The sequence below is a fragment of the Myripristis murdjan genome, chromosome 5 (assembly GCF_902150065.1).
Source record: "Myripristis murdjan chromosome 5, fMyrMur1.1, whole genome shotgun sequence".
Lineage (NCBI taxonomy): Eukaryota > Metazoa > Chordata > Actinopteri > Holocentriformes > Holocentridae > Myripristis > Myripristis murdjan.
The window spans coordinates 4,900,250-4,923,676 of NC_043984.1; the positions used below are offsets into that span (position 1 = coordinate 4,900,250).

The following is a 23,427-nucleotide window of genomic DNA, read 5'->3' on the forward strand; positions in this document are numbered from 1 at the left end:
TTAACTAACCTCTTCATGTGATGAACAGGTGAAAGTGTCATGTGAAAGTAATGCTATTTCACGTAATCCAATTAAGTAATGAAAGGTGACCCACAAGGATCAATTCTAGGCCCTGTCTTGTTTACAATTCTCTTTTCTAACTGACTGAAATGTCCATCTTTACGTGGATAATACAATTCTGCATTGTTTTGCTAACCCAGTACAACGTGCTGATGAAAATCTACAACTTTATTCTGGTGCTCTCCAACATGCACTTGTCAACCTTGAACTAGTACTAGTACGAGCAAAACAAAGTTAATGCTTTTTTCTAGAGGAAGACATATTGATTCTCACAGTCTACACTGAGTGGTTGCAATATTGAGAGAGTAACAGAGTATAAATATCTTGGAATTTGGCTGGACTGAGTAAAAAAAACTAGGATTTTTGTGCAGAAACAGATCCCGCTTCTCTTTGAAATGTAGGAAAAGTAGAGCTGAGGCCATCTTTCTATCCGTCCTAGATTATAGTGATTTAATCTAAAGACAAGCTGCTGCTTCTGCTCTTAAACCCCTGGGCTGAGTTTATCATTCTGCTCCACAGTTTCATTACTGGAGATCCCTATGGCACTCACCATTGCATTTTGTATAACACAGTTGGTTGTCCTCTCTGGCACAGAGGCATGATAATCACTTGTATCTTTTCATCCATAAATCCCTTATTGGACATACACCACCCTGTATAACATCCATGCAGGACTGGACCACTGGACCCTACCACTACTACTAACTGTCTTATGCTTCACATCCCACAAGTTTATTCTGAACTTGGAAAATCTGCCTTTTAGTTTTTCTCCACAGCATGGATAAATCTACAACACACCCTCAAGACTGACTTCACAGTCCCAGGACAATTCATGACTATGATCTCAAACCACTTCACCTCAGTGTGTTGTTCTCTTTGTTTAATTTTCCATGTTTCTCTGTATCTCAGCATCATTGCAAATGAGGGAAACCTCATTTATTTACAAGGCTTACATAAAGGTTTAAATGAATAAATTTATGAATGACATAATTTGTGATGGAGAAATGCAATGATAAGTCAACAAGACAGTTTGATGGAACGTGGGTGCACCAGGAAGTAAAGTACATGCTTCGTCACAAAATCACTTCTGGGATCCATTGAACATCACAGACTGATGATGTCTGACAAGAAAGAATATTTACTGTTCGAGGAGTCGCTTTCTACTTGAGTCATTGAACCTCATGTAACTTGAATCATTAATATGCTTTGGATAACAACTTCAGATAAATGGCAAAAAAATGTTACGTAAATGTAATGTATCTGCATTAGGTGAAAAAGATCACAGACAAGTGATCACGGCGGCGCAAAGTCCTGTCAGTCAAAAAGTTTGACGACATCTGACGCAACCTTCAAAACACGAGTTTATACAGAGCAGAGAGGTGAGAGAACATGATCAAGGACAGATATGAACTGCAATGGAGAGGTGCCTTGCATATTTTCACATCTCGCATAATGACTTGCTTCTGTGAGGCTGAAGGGGAGCTTGAATGAAACCTTGACAAAATGCATGAAATAAGAAAAGCAAGTGGAAAATATTTATATCGTCTATACACTTTGAGAAACACAAGAGTGAGTGATCCTCAAGTTGTTTTCAAGAAATGGAAGTTCTCCTTTCTGTATTTGCAGGATTAAAATTGGGGGGCAACTGCTGGCACACATGATCTGATGCTGTTATATCGGGGGCATAAATTGGCCTTGGCAATAAAGCAAAACAACCCACACAATGCTAAGCACAATACAATCCATTCAAAATACACAGTTCTAAACACACACAAGAGACTAAACCAAGCATACTATCAGCACAGGTGGAGGTAGATATTCACAAACTTTTAACTCACTCGGTCCTTTATATTTACAGTCATCTCAAGACATGGAGTGTTCTTTAATAATTTATTTTTGGAGGGCTGGCCTGTGGGTTGACCGTCTCTGAGCGGGCCCCTGCCAGCCGGATGTGGAGAGGAGAGGTGTAGGGTCACTTATTAAAAGACTTTAATTGAGGGCAGATTGCCAGTAACTGCTCCAGGTGGGGCATCAGGTCTAGCGATTTCCTTTACCCCAGAGTCCTCATCAACTTTCTACAGTTAATTATTACATTAGCATAAATAACGTTCCATGTGGATATGCAGACTTCTTGCTATTTGCCGGTCGGTAAGAGAGATGGAGGATCCAAATTTAAAACAGGATTACAAGGAGAAGCAAGAGTGAGAGAGAGAGAGAGAGAGAGAGAGAGAGAGAGCAGAGATACACATAAAGGAACAGAGAGAGAGAAACAGAGAACACAAATTAGCCTTAACCTTCAGCCTTTGCCATGTATTAATGATGATGAATAATGGTGAACAAATGATAAGCACAGGCTCAAATTGAATATGGCATTAATTGGCGACACACAGGGCACTCACCTCAACACACCACACACGCACACACTCGCACACACCTTTATTCATGAATTTATTTACACTGAAACCCGTCACACCTCTGCACACAGGAAAACATAATAAGCAAGAGAGATCCTGCTTCGCATGTTGCCCTGCTTGAGGGGAATGGCTGTGTCTGCAGGTAGTAACATTTTCAAATTAATTTTGATAGCATAATAAAATCACTGTATGAAACAAGCCCGTCACAGGGAGAACTGGTTTATTCTAAGTCCTGCTTTTCCGAGTGCTCATTCGACAGCATCTGTCCCCGAGTACAATTTCCCATCAATTGAGCCTCATGCCACGTTTCAAGTCATGTTGTATGTGCCGACGTGACCTGTATGACCCGCTGACTGGGGCGAGATGTCCAAATCAGCTTCCTCGACGTAATTACAGGAAGGAACTTTTGCCTGGAATTTATCCCCACGTGGTGTCACAAACTGCAGAAGTGTGTTGCGGCACTGAACTGTCATAACACAAATGCAGCAAAAACCAAAACAGGAAGCGGCCTGGAGTGACCAGCATGAAGCTGCTCCAAACTGCAGACGGTGGTGGAACTATTGAAAAAAAAAACACCACTCCCAACAGCTGTACCCTCTTCAATAATACACAGAAAGAAGCCTTTGATGGCAGAGGCGAGGAGAGCAAAGAAGGAGGGTGACAGAACCCGGGGGAGGACCAGGGCGAGCCTTGGTCAGGCGACGGAGCGGTGGGAGCTGAGGGGTCAGAATCAAGACAGGCATAGAGAGGAGTTGGTCGTAAATTTTTCGGCTGAAAGTTAGCATTTCCACCAGTATGAGCATGGTACAAAATCTCACTGGAAGATTAAGACTAGTATTTAAAAAAAAATGCCAAAAATGAAGTAGCTTACTAGATATATGTTTTGTTCCATGAATCATTTGAACTCTGATTTTACCCTTTAATGTCCCTTTAAGTAGATTTAAAGAAAACCCTTTTCCATATTGTGCAATAATAGCACACACTCTGTATCTCTTCATTCCAATGCTGCATTGAAGCTATATCATGATTATACTGAGTGAAATATTCAAACCCTGTTTTTTAAGGTTGCATCATTTCATCAGATCAAAAAAAAAAAATATCTAAATGTCTTATGCATCATTTTATACACATTACCCTGTAATTCAGCAGGACATGTTTGAAATCTTTGGAAAGCCTGGGGTCTCCACTAGAATGTAAAATGAACTTTTGAGGGTTTGAGCAAAGCTTGGCCGCACACGAGTTTGTACCGATGCACCCACCAGTGGGCTTAGCACAGCCGAGGAGGTTAAATAAATCAGTCAGCCAGCATCACCTTTGTGAATATTCATCATTTAATTACTTTTTCCTCATTTGAACGTCCAGCACATTCAAGAGGAGCCAAGAGGTACAGGAAGTCACTCATGACCTCTGACAAAATGTGTCAGTGCCGGAGCGGTGCGCTGCTGTTTTGTTTGCAAAGAATCAATACTGCAAGAAATCAAACACCAAAATTCTTGATGTTGATGCAATTGGATGTATTTTGACCCCCGGGACAACATGATTTGTGAATATCCTTTCAACACAGAACTTGTGTTTTTTTAGCATTTTCAAGCAGTACATTCATATTTTCCACAGGGATTGTGGACTACGCACCAAATGGCAGTGATGCCAATCTACAGCAGGGGTATTTCATTAATTCTCTTCAAATTTTAAGAGGTCTGCTTCCTCCAAGTTACACCCCAGCAAAGCTCCAAGCCATCATATCTAACTTTTCTTGTGATCTGTAGGTCAGTATGGCTGTAGTATTTCATATTCATAGTTAGCCATCCACATCTGTATATATGCATGTGTTTAAATGTATATATGCTATTCATACCTGTATATACTATTCATATGTGTATATACTATTCATGTTCCTACATTTATTATATGTACTATTTATTATCACTATTTCAATAGACTCCAGAGACCATACCATGCTCTACTTACTGTTCGTAATCCACCACTGTAAATACTGTACTGTAGATAATATACAATTTTTTTTTTTTTTTGTGTGTGTGTGTTTTTTTTTTTTTTTTTTGGTCTATATGTGTATCGGTGTGTGTATAGAACTATAAAATGTAACAAAGTACAGTTCTCCCAGCCATTCTCACATTAGACACATTGTAAAAGTACAAAAAAAGAGAAGAAAAAAAGATACATGCAGGCCTATTCACAAATTAAAGCATCAAAATGAGTTTCCCTTAAAAATAGGAATGAACATAAAATGCTCTCTTCAGTCCTCATCTGCAGACTGTGTCTGTGCATTTATCAGGAATCGACCAGGAACATAAAATGCCTGTTGTAAAACTGAGGTAACATCAGGCAGCAGTTTGACTGGATAAAAACGTATTATTCTGAACAAATAAGAGTTTACATCTTTCTTTATCTCCTCTGTTTGCTTCTCTCTTTCCCTGAGGACAAGCGCTTCCTGCTGTGCAGTCACTTTTAACGCATACAACTGGACAAGACACAGATACAGTGGTGACAAAAAAAACGACTATAAAAAGTTTGCCGACTGTTTCATGCTCACTGTTTCGCGGTGTGGCCAGAACCATCACTGGCTCTGCTACTTGGTGATGCCTGAGGAAAGTACACAAAAGCTTCCTAATCTTGGTTTAATCTTGGCTTTTAATCTTTCTGGAAAATTGTGTAACAAAAAAAAAAACACACACACACAAAAAAAAAAAAACACAACCACTGAAGGATTTGGGACATGAGGGGTCATCAAACTTCTCAAATATTAAATTTCAATTGTAGCAGCTTTAAATGGCTGAAAATAAATCTCCCAGTGGAATAAGATTTAATGCTGAATGTTTATGACATTCATGAAACAGCATTGCAAGCCAGTGAAATATCATCAAATGGATTTTTATTGATTTTTTTTTTATTATTTCTTACGAATTTATTATCAGTTCCATTGGCAGCACTTTATTTATCCAGAGTAGCAATCAAAGGCAATCTGCAAACGATGTGATTCCACTCCATTAGGTGAGCGTTAAGGCCATTTCCATCTATTGTCTACTTAATCCCAGACATGGTAGCTATGTAACCACACGACCGCAGAGGAGGTGAGAAGACGTGTGCATACGGACGGCTGGAATACTAAGTAGAAGGGATTTTGTTTCTCAGTTTCTTCATTCCAATCATGCTTTTGTTTCAAGTCTTTTGCTGATGAAGATTAATTTGCAGAGCATGGCGCTCTATCAACCCTTGTGACACAAAGGGCAAAGATATAGACTAATTAAATACACAAGTGCAATTGATATTTCCCACGGATCAATGCCAGTGTGGGATCTGTTAATTAAATCCGTGATAATGTTTACTCATCATAAACATTTCCCATGTTTGAGCATAGTGAGATAGGGAGATAATCTTTGCTGTCTGACAGATTAATTTTAGGGCTAAGGGAAAATCCTTCTAGCACAGAGTGAGTGAATACTTTTTTCTCTTTTTTTTTGGCGGTGTGGAGAGGCTGTATATATCAAAAGCGTTATCACAGGGAATCTGTTCAGCTATTTCATTGAGTAGACATGCAGCTTTAATGGCACAAAGTAAAAAGAGAGATGTTGCACATGAGATGCACTGTAGCTAATGCTATTTGAGCGGATGCAAATAATCAGAGTTGCCATAGCGACCAAGCAAACATAATTCCCGGGCTAATGAAAGTGAGGCCCTTGCAGTTTCCCCTAAAGCCCACACAGCAGGGTGGATATAGCTTCCCCCGACCTGTGCTCATCTTCCGTGCGGTATACGTCGCCATGGCACAGCTTATCACACAGTGGATTAAGAAGGCGTGTCAGAGCGTGTGCCAGAACCTCCGAGCCGCACTCCACTCATCTATTGATCCACATGCAAGGGAAAGAGGGAGAGACTGACACACTTAGCTGCGTAACCGCGGGCAACAGCCCCCTGCCTGCCCTCTGTTCCCTGCGGTGGGACTGATTGCTTGTCTCAATCATCCTTTCAACACCTCACCTCACACACACACACACACACGCACGCGCGCTACCACACACATGCTCAAGATTTCCCTCCCACTGCCCTCATCCATTCCTCCGCTTCTGTCTCCAACGCCTTGGCTGCAATCTCTCATGATTTGACGGCCACTTGTTCTCCTCGCGAGTGTTGTCAAAGCCTCCAACCCTAACCCTGTCTGATAGGGCTGGGACTCCATTCATGGTAAGAAGCAATTAATTCTGCAGCAAGCAAGCCCATTAATTAGGCAACGCTTCTGGCTATTTCGCGAAGACCCCCTCAGAAACAGTGGGGCCACTCGGAGAGGCATAAAAGATGCAGTGGCACATATTGCCGCACATGCCAGGTTATTAATGGACCCCAGGGCTGCCAGCGAAGCACCACCGTGGGCTAATTCTCCCTTTCTATTTCGAGGCTTCATAACTACACCACATGCGGTTGCAAAGTGACAAATGCTGTTTACTGGTCTTGCCATATTATATCATGTAAAGCCTCGCTGCTAGCACAGGTTCGGCATCCCGCTCAAGCGCAACGATCTCCATTTAAACTTTTTTGAAAGAGCCGGCTGCCGTGTGACGCGGAAACGCTCGAGGCGTAAAGCGTTGCCGGAAAATGTCGTGGCCTTAATGAGCCAGAAATGGTGCCGCTTGCCTTTGTTTTGCTTGCGATCCATTGGTAAGACTTGTGTGCTGTGGGTGTAGAGCAAAGTTTATAATACGGTGCACAGGAATGTCAAGGAAAGCCATTAATATTCAGATGTGTGGGACAGGGGGAGCTGTGAAACATAGCTGAGGGATATAATTGTGTTTCCTCTAAATGGAGGTAACAGGATAAACATTGGTGTGAGGATGAGCCTGGGAAAATGAGTTTCGTGATGTCTAATCACTCACTAAATCATGCATGAGAACATTTGCTATTCGCCACGTCCACCATTCGGGGACATTTTGGAGCATGGCACCCATTCCAAGCTAAACAAGAGCATGCTTCGGTGGGTTTGAAATGCTGATTCAACTGTAGGTCCCCCCTGAGCTCCAGGCAGGCCTGCCTCCGCCCGCAATGACGAGAGAGCCTCGGTGACACCAGGCCATCCATGAAATTAAATCAACAACTCCCTTATTGTAATTACATTTGGTTAAATGGGAAGGCAAAGTGTGGGTGTAATGCAATTAACATGTAATTGTCATCCTGGCCAGGTCGGCGCTGATCTGCTCCCCCCTCGGGATTCAAGGAAAAAAAAATGTTTCTAGGCTTTTTCTCATCTGTGCTTAAATGAACGATAGGACGCGTGCCAGTGTGTCACAGTGCTGCTGTGTGCAAATACAGCCATGAGCAAAGCAATGCATGTGATCCAGATGCAATTAGAGATTGTGAGCTTTGAATTTTAAGGTCCTTTCTGATATTTTTTTTTCATACAAATTGAGAAATTCACATATTCGCTATCTTTGAGTGTTGCTTCATACTTTTGTGGTGTTATATTTTACCAAAATCCTGTCCCTGGTGCGTTCTGGGTGCAGTTTGCATAGGTTCTCTCTGGGTGTTACTGATTACTCTAAACTGCCTGTAAGTGTGAGTGTGTCCGTTTGTCTGTGTGTGTGTTTGTCCACGGTGTTTCCATACCTTCCTCCTAATGTATGCAGGGATAGACACCAACTTCCTCTCAACAGAAATAAACAGGTTTGGAAAAAGAATGTATGGGTTGATATTTTACAAATAAACACTTCGCCTTTTAATATTTAAAAGGACAAAAGTAGGTAACAGTTTTGCCAGCAGGCATAATATTCAAATTTGCTGCTTTTGATGATCTGTGCTCACTCCATTCGATCCAGATGGAACTGAGATCACAAAATCAAATCACAAAATCGAATCAATGACTTACTCGTGACCTCATCAGACATCAGTTGGTTCTACCGTGTTCAAAATTCAACCTGATCTCATTTCAAATTATGAGAAGTAAATACTGTGTTCATAGTTTACACTTTAGTAAGTGGCATCAGGCTGACGCACATAAAACAAAAAGTAATGTAAAAGAAAGTTTCATAAATGCTACCGTGAAAGTAAATATTCTGCCTCTTAGACAGGTAATGCACTTTATGCATTTTGCAAATGTGTTGTCAGTCAGTTTGAGTAAGTTGCAAAGTTAAGTTGCTATTTTTGTTTTTATGACCTCTCCACTCAGCCAGTCAATAGCAAAGCGTCAGCAGTCGCTGTTATTAGCTAATCACCATAAAAACATTTCCATTAGCCTTGGTTTGCCGGGTACAACAGATTACAAATGGACAGCACCGGCTTTGTGTGGGCTGTTTACTTATGAATATATGTGTAGATGCTGTTAATTGCTGCGGAAGTTCAGTGCCAAAAGTGAAGCTGAGAACAATCTATATTGTGCATCATCGCTGCCGAACATTGTTTCATTAGCTTGCATTACTCAACTATATGTCTGCATCCCCCCCCTCTCCACTGCCAGCTTGTTATATTTGGTGCCCTTGGCAAGATTCTGGACTGCAGAGCTTTTGAACGTGAAGCAATATATGATATATGAGAGTTACTACTATTGCTTCTTGGGAAAAAAAAGGAATAAAAAAGACAAACATTGTGGAAAACAACAACTGTGTAAAGGAAGACAAATACAAAGAAAAAAACAAGTATGTGAGGGGAAATCATCTTCAAAGATTTTGTAGTATCGAGTATACATTAAGAGGCTGAAAATAAAAATGAAAAGTAATTCTTCTGGAATCTTATCTTACTTAAATAAAATGCAGCGTCCATTTCACACTATTGTTTCTCGACAATTTAGACATTTTGGGTTGAAAGATGGCCTAACCCCTGTCCTGAGCTTCAGGTATACAAATCATCTAGAAACAGAATTCAATCAACCCCATTCCTGTGGTTCCTTTACACAGTATCCACCAATTGGACCAAGTCATTGTTTTGCACAGAAGTCACAAGTTAGTCTCAAGCCATTGAAATCCCAAGTCAAGTCCCAAGTCCTGAACTTTAAGGTTTGAGTCTTTAACAAGTCATGATATGCTCTTTACCAAACTAGAGAGAAAAAGGCGCATTAGAGTCTGGCCCAGGAGTGTTTACACCAACACAGAGGCTGAGGCACGGGCTGCTCTTTGAGTTCTTGGATGGCAAAACCGCAGCTGAAAATGACACACAACACAAATGTAGGGGGGCAATAAATGAAAATTGCTGGTAAAGAGCAACTGCCAGTGAAAAGGAAAATTTTTTACATTCCTGCGTTAGAGTTGAAGAGAATCTGGCAGAATTAATTCATACCATCTTTTTTTGCAGAACTTTTTGGCGATGACGAAGCTTCATAGAGGCACTTATTTCTCCACGGTAGCTATTTTTACATCCCCCTCTCCACAATAACATTGCCTTTGTTTCCTCCACGTGGGAAAAATATGTGTAGCGTGAGACTGAAGCTACAGGAATCCATCAACATGTGTATACCATGTATGTAAACAGCTTGCTGTGAGCTGTAGGTCAGTGTGGATCAGGGATATGAATAGTTATGATTGCTGCGAGAGGTCAAAGGCGACTTCCTGAGCTTTCTTTATACCACTGCAGAGCAGAGGTTAACTCAATAATTTTTAATCTTTGGGAAGGTCGGCTATCAAGTCTTTTCGAGTCAAAAGGCTCAAGTGAAGACACAAGTCGCTGGTGTTCAAGTCAAAGTCAAGCTGCAAGTCTTTCTTGACTTTGTCGAGTCTGAAGTCTCATTTTGTGCCGTGACACCAAGTTAAGTTCAAGTCATGTCACTCAAGTCCACGGCTATGGTATCATCTCTTCTCTATTCACTCGACTTATAGAGTCCTGTCGCCTAAAAATTACATCCTCATACAACCAAACTGCATTCTAAATTATCTTTTGAGGGGATCTTATTTTGTCATGGATTATTTTTGTTTGCAAGGGTATCACTTAGTCTGGAGTCTGCACAAGGACACGTGGGGTGGCAGATGGGTAAAAACAATCAACTTTCACCCAGGTGCCCTGAGTTTGAGTGCTGTGTGAAGCGACAGTCATGTTCATTTGTTGCAAATGTTATATTACGTTACTGTAACCGAGGGGTTTTTATGCCTACATTTAAGCTTCCCCTAGCCTTAACAAAGTAGTTTTGGTGGCTAAGAAATGAAAGTGGCTGAAATGCTGCCTGACATGATGTACGAGATATGTTGATTAGAAACGCATTTGTGCTACATTAGAAACAAATGTAATCCATGACAAAATACATTTCCCTCTAAACGTAACTAAGAATGCAGTTTAGCTGAATGGGAGGGTAATTTTTAAAAGACAGGGCTGACTCATTTGGTTCAACAGCTACTATCTACTCACGCTACTTACACTAAAACATTACAAACAGCTTCTATCTACTTCTTAAGCTCATATTTTATTGCTTCTCTTTCTATTTTTCTCTTTCGTGATGATTCTATGGTCGCAGGACAATTTTCATAGCACTTTGGCCCTGATGCGTTTGTTCCTTACACTTGGCTGCTTGTAATCTTGGTAATGGAGGAACTGAAGCTTATTTTACTGCGGCACTTATGGTAAGTCACTTTTGGATAAGAGCATCAGATAAAACCATGTAAATGTTTCAATTTCAGGAGCCCCCCCTCTCCCATCAGTCTATTTCTCTGAAAATGAAAAGCGAAGATTTTAATTTTAGCGTTTCAAATACACACAGGACTAGAGTGCCTGTGACGAGGAGAAGTGCTTACGGCAACGAGGTAGTAGGAGAGGATGACAAGGAAGAGGTGGGAAGTGCTGAAAATCGGGCCATTATGAGGAAGTCAATCAACGTGAGAATGAAATTAATGTGTGCAATATTGATATGTGTTTAACTGTTTGTTTTGTCCCATGTCTTCAGGGCGTGGAGCTGCATTCTGGCCGTGCAGCAGGGAAATGAAAGACGGGGAGCAGCAAGGATTTGAAGTTTTCTTTGCAAACAGTTGTCAAATACCTATATGTTTAGTCAGTGAAATGTACGGATGGTGCCTCAAATTTAATTTGACAATGGGATTAGAATTTTTTTGTCCTCCACTGTGCAATTCGCATTCTGATAGTGACGGTCTCTAGAAACGTTACTGTGGCATTCTCATCCGGATGACTTGCATGATTTGGCTTTGAATGTCATCCATGTCCGCACACCAGTCATATGGGAAGGGGGCCGCGTGCTATAACGATGCCACCGTCCTCATCAGTAACCCTGCTGTGTTGCTGATAAAGGTGTGCGCAACAAGGCAAGACTGTGGATGCTGCGCTTCACTGCAGCCAAAAGATCCGCTGGGCTCAGCCTCGTGTTTTTGAAGCCGTTTCACCACAAACCACACCGCGAGCTCTGCTGGAGACCCTACAGATGTACCCTATGCATCATGCACCTCTATACCCCCACTGTGAATGGCAGGTCTGCAGTGCTGCTAAAGAATCCGGTTTTGTGTGCTCTCTTCATTGAAATGGGCACAGACGCTCTCAAGACACTGAGAGAAGCAAACTCTGAGGACTACTTCAAGCACAAATACGGCAAAGCTTGTGCTGACCCTCTGCAACCCCTGAACCCACTGATCATCCCACAGGCTGTCCTTGGGTAACAGCAGCACAACAATCGCATCTCTGGCCGCTCATCTAAGCAAAGCATTTAATCTCGTGTCATTTAATCTTCCTCCAATAACTCCCTTTGAAACCTTTACGGATCTCTATGCAGGAACTTACAGCGATGGCCTGTGGGACGGAAGCAGCCGCAGCACGCAGAGAGGAGATGCGGAGCCACACACTGAGCGACAAAGTGCATACGCGACAAACCCGGAGTAGAGCGGGCCTGACACGGAGGAGCGCTTAAGGCAAAAGGGGGGGAGGACAAAAAAGGATGGGGGATGGGGGTGAAAAGCGTGCCATCATGGCTAAGTAAGCAGATTAATGTCCTCAGTAGTCCCGTCTCTGCCTTTGCCAGTAACTCTCAGCATGCATTGATGAACCCCAGAGAGGAGGACCTCCAGTACCACGGCGTGGTCAGACTGCATAGTGGGCACAGGCTCAGGCAGGGCAAGGCGAGGGGGGTGGAGGTAAGAGGACGGGAGGATAAAAGAAAGAACTGTGCTGCTCCCTGCTGGGCATGGGCCGGTCTACTTTTTTTTTTTTTTTTTCTTTTTCATTTTCTTCTTGCTACTGGACGTTGACCGCTGTCAAATTTAAGAGTTCTGTCCCACAGTGAGAGTACACTGCAAAAGGTCTCCATCTCACTGAGTCATTTAGATTTATATTCAGTGCTGCATCCTTGTTGTTCTTCAAACATGTGAAAAAAAATCTGCCAGTGGGATGAGATAATCCTACTTCAGTGCAGTTCCACTTGTTTCAGTTATTTATTTTATTTTTTTTTTTTTTTTCCCTGGGAACAATTACAAATATATTGAGACAAGACAGAATAAGGCAGATCAGCCCACTGGGATGAAGAAAATGACACTTGAGTGAACAATATTCTGCAAATGAGTTGCTTAGAGTTGGAAAAAAGTGGATTTATCTCGCCCCCTTGTTGAAAGAAAAACAAGATTTTAACACTGAATATGAGACTAAATAACTTGCGAGATGGAGATTTTTTTTTTTCACAGTGTATCCAAAATTTGAAAAGAAATAACACTCTGACTTACAAAACATCTCCGGCACAGCTTTTAAACAAATTCTTTAGCTTCTTCAAGGACAGTAACCTTTTTTGTTACATAGCAAAATGATTACACCTTCCACGACCGAGGCCCCGGCTGAATGCTGCACCTCAGGTAATGTTTGTTTCCAAAATGATAGACAGCATTTTGGAAAAAGAAGTTGATAATTCAGTGCTGTTCAAAAAGTCGCCTTATTTCCTTGGCACATACACTTTATTTGACCCCGTTTGGGAGCGTTGCCTTCCTCTGATTATATAAGCCATAACACCCAGTTTTGCACTTGGCCAATAGAAACTGAAGGAAACAGCGATGACGTGTCTGTGTTTCTCACTTAAGACATTGTTATTATATTTCACTGCATTACATCATCCTGTTTAGATAGAAATGACATAGTAAGTGTGTGCATGCATGTGTGTGTGTGTGTGTGTGTGTGTGTGTGTGTGCACGCCTTACGTAGTGCAATCTTGGCCAAGTGCAGGCGGTTGACCCAGGAGATCTTGCTAAGGGGGTTGGGAGTGTTGAAGACCACCATGAAACTGACAGGGCGTCCTGACCTAGAGTAGGGACAAACACACACATGCACACACACAAGCACACACAGACACACAGAAACAGATACACACACACACACACATGTACGATTTATTGAGATTGAAATGTTAACATAACAAGCTTGTCTTTTACTAAGCAGCAAGAGACATGAATACAGATAAACAGAAAACACACTACATAGATAGATAGATAGATAGATAGATAGAAAGATATGTATGCAAATTCATTTCACAACATTCTTAAAGAGACAGATGTGGCATGGCAGGCACAATGCATATATTTCCCCCTCATGGACGCCTGATTTGGACTTCGACAGAGTTAAAAAATGTCCCTCCTTCCTCTTGTATGCAAATCACCTGACTCTGTTTTCCTTGAGGCGATGGAACATGGTAAATCACCCATCTTTATGCTGAAATTTGTTTACATGGTGATCCGTCTGACTGTATTTTGCCTCAGTGCCTATTGTATATGATAATTTAGGTGCTTTTGACAAGTGGTAAATAGCCTGTCTTTTGGGATCATTGTGTTGAAAAAAAAAAAAAAATGTTCAACTCCATTCAAAAGGTACATGAGCAAATGCTTGTTTGTCAGTTGTGGAATAGGGGAGGGAAGCACAGATTATTTGCAACAGTTTCACAGCAGGAAAAAAAGGTGACTTTGATGTGGAAACACTGCAGATAGTAAGCCAAAAGTAACTGAAATTTATCCGATTATCTCCGTGACTTTGTGTTTTCCGACATAACTTGCAACAAATAATCAGTTTTGAATTGTATTTTGGAGGTGAACACCACCTTACATTATGATTTTTCAGTAACACTTTCTATGAAGGTCTATTGTATTTTGCATTATGAGAGCATTCATAAGGCATTATAATGCATTTATAATGCGTTATAAAACATGTTATAAATGTTCATAATCGTCTATGACAACTTATAACAAGGTTTATAAATGATTATAAGTGGTGGATATAATGTGTTATAAGCTCATCATTCATAATGTTTTATACCTTCATGGCAAAGTGACTGTAAGTAAAGTGTCGGTCAAAAAAAGAGAATCAACTCAAAGTATGTCAACTCTTTATTTTCAGAAATCAATCAAACCAAGGAAAAGAAAAACACTTTTTGACCTGAGGGGATCTTTAAACCTATTTACATCCCTGTAGAAGTAATCAAATACTGTTCATAAGACCTCATAATTGTATTATAGTATCATATAATTGCTAATAACCTTACACAATGCTGTCACTTTACTTAGAGCTCACAAAGCCATCCTATAGCACATTATTGATGTTTATAAGGTATTATTCCATTTCAGAATTTGAGCATTTATTATTTCTTATGATGTGTTACAGCAGTTCATATTATTTTTATAACTGGTAGTTCTAACATGGTATACCACCCAGGACTTCAGATTCTTCCATAAAACACTGTTGTCACTTTGCCATGAAGGTATAAAACATTATGAATGATGAGCTTATAACACATTATATCCACCACTTATAATCATTTATAAACCTTGTTATAAGTTGTCATACACGATTATGAACATTTATAACATGTTTTATTACGCATTATAAATGCATTATAATGCCTTATGAATGCGCTCCTAATGCATTATACAATAGACCTTCATAGAAAGTGTTACCGATTTTTCTTTTTTTACAGGTAGTGGTTGTAGGAAGTAAAGAAAAGAAAAAAACACAAAACAAAACAAAACAAAAAGAACCAGCCGGGTGCAGGAAGAGAGAGAAAAGGTTGTGTCACCGTGGAGATTTGACAAACGTCATCACTCTCACCCAGCGTAAACAGAGAAATAGAGAAGTGAAGGCCACACTCTACCGCCAGCCAAGGCCGACCATGAGCCGCGCGAACACCAAGTCACGACTACGCCGACATCAAAGAACGAGCGAGTGGAGGAGAGGGAAGCGACGAGAGAGAGGTGTTAACACAACGAAAACAGTGAGGCTGCCACGTCCAACTCCATCCATTCCAATTTAGCTCTCGCTTCGGCCATGCTGAGAATGGCTCTTGCTTTGGTAGTACAAGCTCGGTTTGGGCCAATCAAAGGGTCATTGATGTCCAGAAGTGCCTGTGCTTGGCAAACAGCAGTCTGGAGAAGAGGCTCTAAGGTCAAATCTAAGATAGATAACGGTGCTCTAACCCACTTAGATCCTTGCAAAAGATACTTAGAGCCAGGGAGAAAGGCCTGTGTTCTTTGATACATTTAGTTTCCAATCTCTTATATCTTTAAATAAACAAAGCATATCCTTTTCACTAGCTCAAGGCTGACTGTCAGTGTAGTGCTAGTCTAGCGTCTAGTGTAGGTGAGAGTAGGTCAGCATTGGTATATGGAGCGGGGGTGGTTGCAGGACACCAGACTTTACTGTCGAGCTGACTAAAGATTCTGTAGGTCTAATTCAACGTCACTGCTATGATTGAACATGGCCGCTTCATAACAAAATGATGAACTTGCTCCGATTCCCCAAAACCAAAAGGTTTCTGCAGAGTGGATGTCATATATCACCACCACAAGGGATAGATCTGTGTATCTGGAAGTGGCCCAGCGATATAACCGCTAGTATTGTAAGTGTATTTACATTGCCCCAGCCTGAAGGAATGGATACTTGTATTCCAACCTGTGTGATTACTGACCGTTGATGCAAAATGGTGACTTTCCCATTAAATTTGCTTTTTCCAGCAAGACGACATGAACAATTTTCAATGGAAGTTGGGATCATGAAGCTACAAATGGACGGGCTACAGGCTACAGAGTGCTCCAATGACGCCGTGAAGCATCAACCAATCACAGTTATGCTCCCCCTCTCATCTCTCCCAAAGATTAGCTCCACCCACTGACATATATCAATATATTAAAAAAGGAGGACAAACTGATCCTTGCAATGAGCCAGTTTCCTGTACTATTTAACCCTACTCTTTTAATTTACCCTGACTTCAACAAAACAAATACAGCTTGGCAGAAGGTGGCATCAATTGCAGGTGCACCAGGCATGTACATTTGGTTGTTAAAATTAACAAATGCACAATGGCTAACTGTGGTAGCATTATTTAGCTACCCGACACTATGCTACAGATAATGGTAAATTCATGGTACACAACAAACCCAAGATGAGTCTGTTCCACAGTATCACAGCATATCCTCATGTTATCTACATATGGCAAACAATAAGAAAAGTAATTAACATTTTCTTTGAACTGTCCAATGTTAACATTCAACAGTATCAACCTAATTAACCTTGACTGGCACAGAGTTAAAAGTCAACCCCATTCATACTCATTCATTCATTCACTCATTGTACAAACCACTTATCCTCATAAGGGTCATGGGCCCATTCACACTAAGTTGGTATTTCCATTGGACTGGTTGGTATCAAGTTAAGTGCATTGACTCAACTATGAATCTCAAGTGATACACAGTTGAACATCTACATTGGACAGTCCACATAAAGACTGACTGAGAAAATTACACCATCAATCACAAAATGGGCCTATAAATGCAATGTATCGCAAAGAGATTAAAATCATTTTCAGCGCAGATTTTTCCTGTATGAATTAAAACTTTCCTATCCAGGACACACATGAAAAAAGGGTAAATATTCATGCAATGGAAAAAAGGAAGTGCAAAAGCAGAGTAGATAATCATCTCCCGCTTGTACATTCTCAAGCAAAAAAACATATTTTTGTCAGTTTTTTAACTCTTAACATCTATTATATATATATTTTTTATTAGCTTAGTAGACTGTGGGCCATGCCTGTTTACATAGTTGGCTGTCTCTGCTGTCAACACAATCTCAAAAGAAGAAATAACTCTCTAATGCCGGCGGCATAAAGTTAGACTGGTAGCATCAACAGCCAGTCAGCAGTATCCTGCAAACGCCTGGACGGCCAGTGTGTATCCATAGACGGGAGCATTCTGTTGTCTGGATTGATTAAGTTTTATCAGGACTACAAGAAAGCTGTCTGGCCGTGGATAAGACGTCTTTTTTAAAGCAGTGTGCTGCTTTCCAAAATAATGGCCCTGTTTCAGGCACCCTTACAACTACTCTACAGTGATTCTGAGCCAGTGAAGGAACGTGAGAGTGCCAGAGTGAGAGAGAGAGAGGGAGAACGTAGAGAAAAGGGGGAGGCTGAGGTCTCCGTTAGACACATATAAGGAAGGGAATTTCACTTTCAGACATCATTAGGAGGTAATTGAGTGGAGAACAGTGTGAAGCCTGAAATCCTGCTTCTGTCATACCTGCCACTGCCCGCTGCAAATTCATTTTCATCTCATAAAGAGGTGGAGAGACAGGCAGACGGAGAGAGGAAGAACCAGAAGGGTAGAGCGAAGTGGAGAGAGAGAGATTGCACACACGGACAGAATCGCGTAAGTAAGATCTCAAACTTCCTTGACGTCTTAGGAAAAAAAGTGCTTTCACGAGGTTTCAAGAGGTGTAATTCACACCATTCGCTGCGTAACTATAGCAGCAGCAGGGGGAGGGAGACCAGCAGTAACTGGAATACAATGCCTCACTTGGTTGGACTGCTAAAGCAATGCTCCGTGCCCTCACAGCCTCAAACATGCTAAAGTAGGCGCAGTCTCCACGTCCTCCCCCCATCCCATTGATTGACAGCCGCAGTGCAGGTGTGCTGCACTGCCAGAATGGAGAAGTAGACCTAGGCATGCTGGCAGAGGGGAGACGAGGAGAGTTGAAGAGGGAGGGGAACAGAGGGGTGGAGAGGAGTGGGAGCAGGGCAGGGGAGAGGAGGGGAGGGGAGGGGAGCGAAGGCCTGGCCCAACTGATTTATGGTTGCGGGTCAGTGCCAAGGCACACGTGTGACACTAATGCGCAAGGACAGGACAGATGCAGGACTGAGTGCTGAGTGGCAGGCTGTCATGCACCCACCCCACCCCGCCGTTCACCTCCACTCCCCAGAAACAGCCAACAGCCAGAGAGGGCCGTCTGCTCTGCAGATATTAAGATGAGGTCAAAGACCCCGTCCAGCGTCCCTACAAGAGTTTGTTTGACTGAGCCTGGACTGGACTGGACTGGACGCGAAGTTACAGAAAATTAGACACTCTGAAGGACACTTTAAGGTAACCGTATTCTGAAGGGTAGAAAATTACGCTGAATAGGGGGATCCAGTCAGCCCTTGCTTTCCACAACAATTGTCATCTTAATGCTATCAAACAAGTCACAACGGACGTTCTCACCCAGCATGCACTGGAAAAAATCCCCACCTTCAAGTCATTTAGTCTCATTTTCAGTGTGAACATCTTGTTGTTCTTTAAACAAGCACAAAAAAAAGAACAATCCGCCAGTGGGATGAGATAATCCTACTTGTTTTCAATGCAGTTGCAGGGATTTTTCAGGGAACTCTTATAAATATGTTGAAACAAGGCAGAATGAGGCAGATCCGCTCACGAGGATCAAGAAAAGGACACTTGATTCAAGAAAATTCTGGAAACAAGTTGATTAGCGTTGGCAACAAGTGGGATTATCTCATCCCACTGGCAGAATTTTTTTACACTTTCAGCACTGAATATGAGATTACTGACTTGTTATGTTTCAAGTTTTGCAGTTTAGTTGAACTCTGTGGATATGTAGATATATAGATATATATATATAAATATATAGTAATTTGCTGCTCACCAACTGTACCACATTGTCTTTGAAGTTAAACGTGGTGCGGTCATTAGGAGTATGAAGATAATCTGAACCAACTACAGAAAACAAACCCAAACGTTTTTGGGTTGCCCTTGTGTTTTTGGCCAAAATGCAAGGTTTTATGGGTATAAGCAGATGGATGTTGACATCTGATAGACCGTTACTCGTGCTTAGCTTAACAATATGAACCAAGGGCAAGTTGGAGATTCAAAATGATGTAAAACGGCTGCTCGCGACAGGGGCTGATGAGCACATTTCACAACTCCTGGAAAGAATGAACAGGAACACTTAAGTATTCATGCTGAGCGCGCATCCATCTTGGCGAGCCACAGGGACAGGAATCACATTTGTTTTTAGCAAAATCTCCAACCTTGCAGGATGACAGGTTCCTATAACTCTGTCCAATTAGCGAGCTGCTTGTGAGTCCATGTGACTTTTGTTTGTCTGTAATTGGGCAGTGTGAACTTAAAAGACCAAAAATACAAAAATGCAACAAAGTAAATTTAGCCAGACGAAAATGAGCTGCAGATGTGGTCACACCCTTAATCCCTGCCTGCTCCAATTGCCCACTGGCCAACAGCAGACGACTGCGGTTGTTCTGGACAGCTTCCAAGTAAGAAGCCACGCACATGTATGAATGTGAGGCCCAGTAAACCAGCAGATACTTACCTCCGCCAGTGCAGTTGCAGGGGGGTTTATGATTTCACCCCACTCTGTCTGTTTGTCTGTTGTTTGTTTGCTAGCAGGATATCTCAAAAAGCAATAAATGGATTTGCATGAAACAGAGGAAAGGCTGATCATGAGCCAAGGAAGAACTGATTAATTTTTCACAGTGATTGGCCTGAGTAGGGCGTGGCTTCACAGCAAAATGCATGTAATTTTCAAACGGATTCGCACAACATCATCAAACTTGGTGGAACGGTTGGCCATGTGGCAAGGAAGCGCAGATTAGCTTTTCACACTGATTACAATAGTAGGCGTGATTAATTTTTGATGAACATCCAATAGAACTGGCATATCTTTACAATTGCATAGTGCTGGTGGAGGCATGCTCTGTACTGAGTGCTTTTTTTTCTAGTTGAGTAATAAATAAAGGCTGAAAAAGTGGAAGGGGGGGATTATTCATGTGCTGCTGTACAGTAATGCACAGGCAGCACACAGGCACTGTATACCTGTATGTCTCTCCAGGCACTCACACCAATTACAGACTCAGATAAGGTGAAAAGGGCCCTTCAGCACTGCTATGGGAACTTGCCTGTCTGATCCAGAACGGACTACACATTCAACTAGAAAGATCTAGACATGGTAGCACTCTCTGGAAAGGTGGCATTTGATTATTCATGACTACATATGTAAGTTGTGACAGCGGCAGCTTCTCACAGGTGGCCTGCACATCCTCCCTGAAAGGGCCCATTAGCAATCAAACAAAAGAGGCTTCAGGCAGAGATTACAGTTTACAGCATGTTTATCTGCCGCTCTGTCACGATTCCTTCATGTGCCTTTGCATGTTGTGGTGGTGGGGGGAATGGAGGTGAGGCAACAGAATACATTTGGCATAACCATGAAATTGAACTCTATATCTGTTGCCTGCCAATGTGGCCCATGCAACTGTGCCTGTAGTTGCTCCGGCAGACACAGTAAAAGTGGATGTTAATGAACTGCTGTCACACGTAGGCTGGTGCCTTTGAGGCAGCAGTCAGGATTCTCTCCACGTACTCAGTCTGTTTGCAGTGTGGAGGCTGTGATGTGCTGCCTGACTGCAGAGAGACGCTTGCGGCAAGACAGGAGGGGACCAACTCCGTACAGGGGGTCCCTGCTGTGGTCCCACTCTCTCACCCACAGAGCCAAGGCTCAGCGGTGTGTGTGTGTGTGTGTGTGTGTGTGTGTGTGTGTGTGTGTGTGTGTGTGTGTCTGAGATGCATGCGTGAGTTTTGTGTATTGTGTGCGTTTTTGAGCAGTGAGGCAGTACAAATGCATGTGCACATGTGAACTTGTTTTGCAAATGAATGTGCACGCCAGGCATCTGCAAGCAGAGCTGTGTCCTGTGATTCTTACAGGGGTAAGGAACAAAAGCAAGAGGGGCAGAGAAAGGAAATACGTGTGCGTGTCTGTGCATGTGTGTCTGTGCGTTTGTGTGTGGGTGAGACTTTGAGTGTGTTAGAGAGAGAGAGAGAGAGAGAGAGAGAGAGAGCCAGTCTGCCCACTGTTCTCCCCTGCAATCTGCCACTGCTGCACCCTGGGTAGTGTCAGAATGGTTTGGGCACCCGCTGCGCCACCTGTCACCCCCAGCCCTGAGGCCCAATGCTGGTCCAGCCACCCGCCACCCAGCCCTAGCCTCAATTAGATTGCTATCACAGACCCAGCACTGGCTCTGTTTCCTAAAACAGAGCCAGTTTTTATCTGATACCTTTCCACGCAAACTCTGTGACCATCTCCAAATGTAATTTCAGCCCAGGTCTCGCTCTCTACGATTGAAGCTTTTTTTTTAAGTGGGTCCCTAAATAGCAGAGAGTTATTCAGTTTTACAATATGCCATACTGTATCTACCCTGATGGCTTATCCAGAGGAACAGTTAATACAAATCTACAGCTTGGACAGATGTAAGGGTGGGAAATCTCCTTGTCAGTGCAGTTGCTAATGACATTATCACTGGAACTCAGCAAATAGGGTAGCCCTTGAAGGGGAATTCGGGGACTCTCTTGTAAGCATGACATCTGGCTCCACCAAACATCTGAGTAAGCAGATTGGCCCTGCAGGCCTGGTGTGACAGCCGCCGAGGAAGCTGGGAGATGTGGGGGAACCGATCTGCACAGCTCTGCTGCTCAAGCTGTCACTTTAGCTTGGCTGGGCAGAGTTAGGTTGTCCCTGGCTCCCATGCATTAAGCCCCCTCCTCTGACTGCTGCTGCCTTGCCAGCACCACGCAATGTCTTTTGTGGGGAGGCTGGTCATCATTCTCTCTCACTTGATCGGTTTTGCCCCCCCTCTCTCTCTTGCTTTCTCTCCCTCAGCAGGGTTCTCTCTTCCTTATCCTCCACCCACCAGGAGCCACAAAATGGCATCCGTTATAATCTGCCATCATTTTCTATCCCCAGTTTCTCAGCTGCTCAGACTCCCCTTGCCATCTTTGTTCCTCTCTTACTAGTCAGTCATTCAGCAGCCACTCCACCAGGATCCTCTTCAACACATTAAGGCAGTCACATTAACATCTTCAGTGCACCAGCTCACCGGTGGCCGCCTGCAACGCCTTTACATTTTGCACACTTTAGTATGACAAGATGAGCTGCCAGTGTATTTCCAGGTGAACAAATCACAATGGCCGCCCATGAAAAACTCCTTTACTGAGTGCATACTGTCAAGAGCAGGGTGCGTTCTTCAAATCTGGACATGACAAAGCCGAAAGTGGGTCACTATAATGTTCTCATCTGGATTTTTTTTAGACTGATAAGTGAAAATCAAATCAGTTGCAGTTACTGACAGCTCGCTGTGAAACCTTACGATCAAAATCACAATCTTGCTGTGACAATTTACACCAACATTAGCGGGGAAGCTCAACCTCCAAAGCACAAATTACTAGTGATAAACAAGTTCTTGTTTTGTTGCAATTAAATATTAAATTAAATTAAATCAAACCCAAATATTGCGCTGTGCCACATTCTGTTTTCGAAATGCATGATAATTGCATCAAAATTAAAAATGTAAAAATAAATAAATAAATGAATAAAAAAAAGAGTGATTTTTTTTTTTTAGCTCCTCCTATCAGAGTTAGGTAAGGTGGAAAGCAAGCAAGATTTAGATCAAGCCAGTTGCAGGGGGGTTCTGCAATACAAAGCAATAAAGGTTGTGTTAGGGCACCACCTCAGCTAGCCAAGGTTTGTTTGTCATTTGTTGGGTGTTTGGACAGAATAAAGGGTTTCAAGTGCCATGTAACAGCTTTCCAACCTGTGGGCCATGGCCAGCAGAAGTTCTGCTAGTGTATTGGAATTGCACTGCCAAATCATGAACAAACTAACCAAAAAATGGAACAAAGAAAAAAAAAAAACATGATATTTTTAACTGTTGATGGATAGCTCATATTCACTTACT

At 42.3% G+C, this 23,427-nt stretch overlaps 1 protein-coding gene across 1 annotated transcript in view; it reads right to left on the reverse strand.

Moving 5' to 3' along the window:
• The window catches only part of arhgef10la (Rho guanine nucleotide exchange factor (GEF) 10-like a), a 119,068-nt gene that overhangs the window by 45,324 nt on the left and 50,317 nt on the right, over window positions 1-23,427 (reverse strand). Inside the window, exon 19 of the mRNA XM_030051925.1 lies at window positions 13,580-13,680. Coding sequence (XP_029907785.1) covers window positions 13,580-13,680 — 101 coding nt within the window. The remainder of the gene's footprint in view (window positions 1-13,579; window positions 13,681-23,427) is intronic.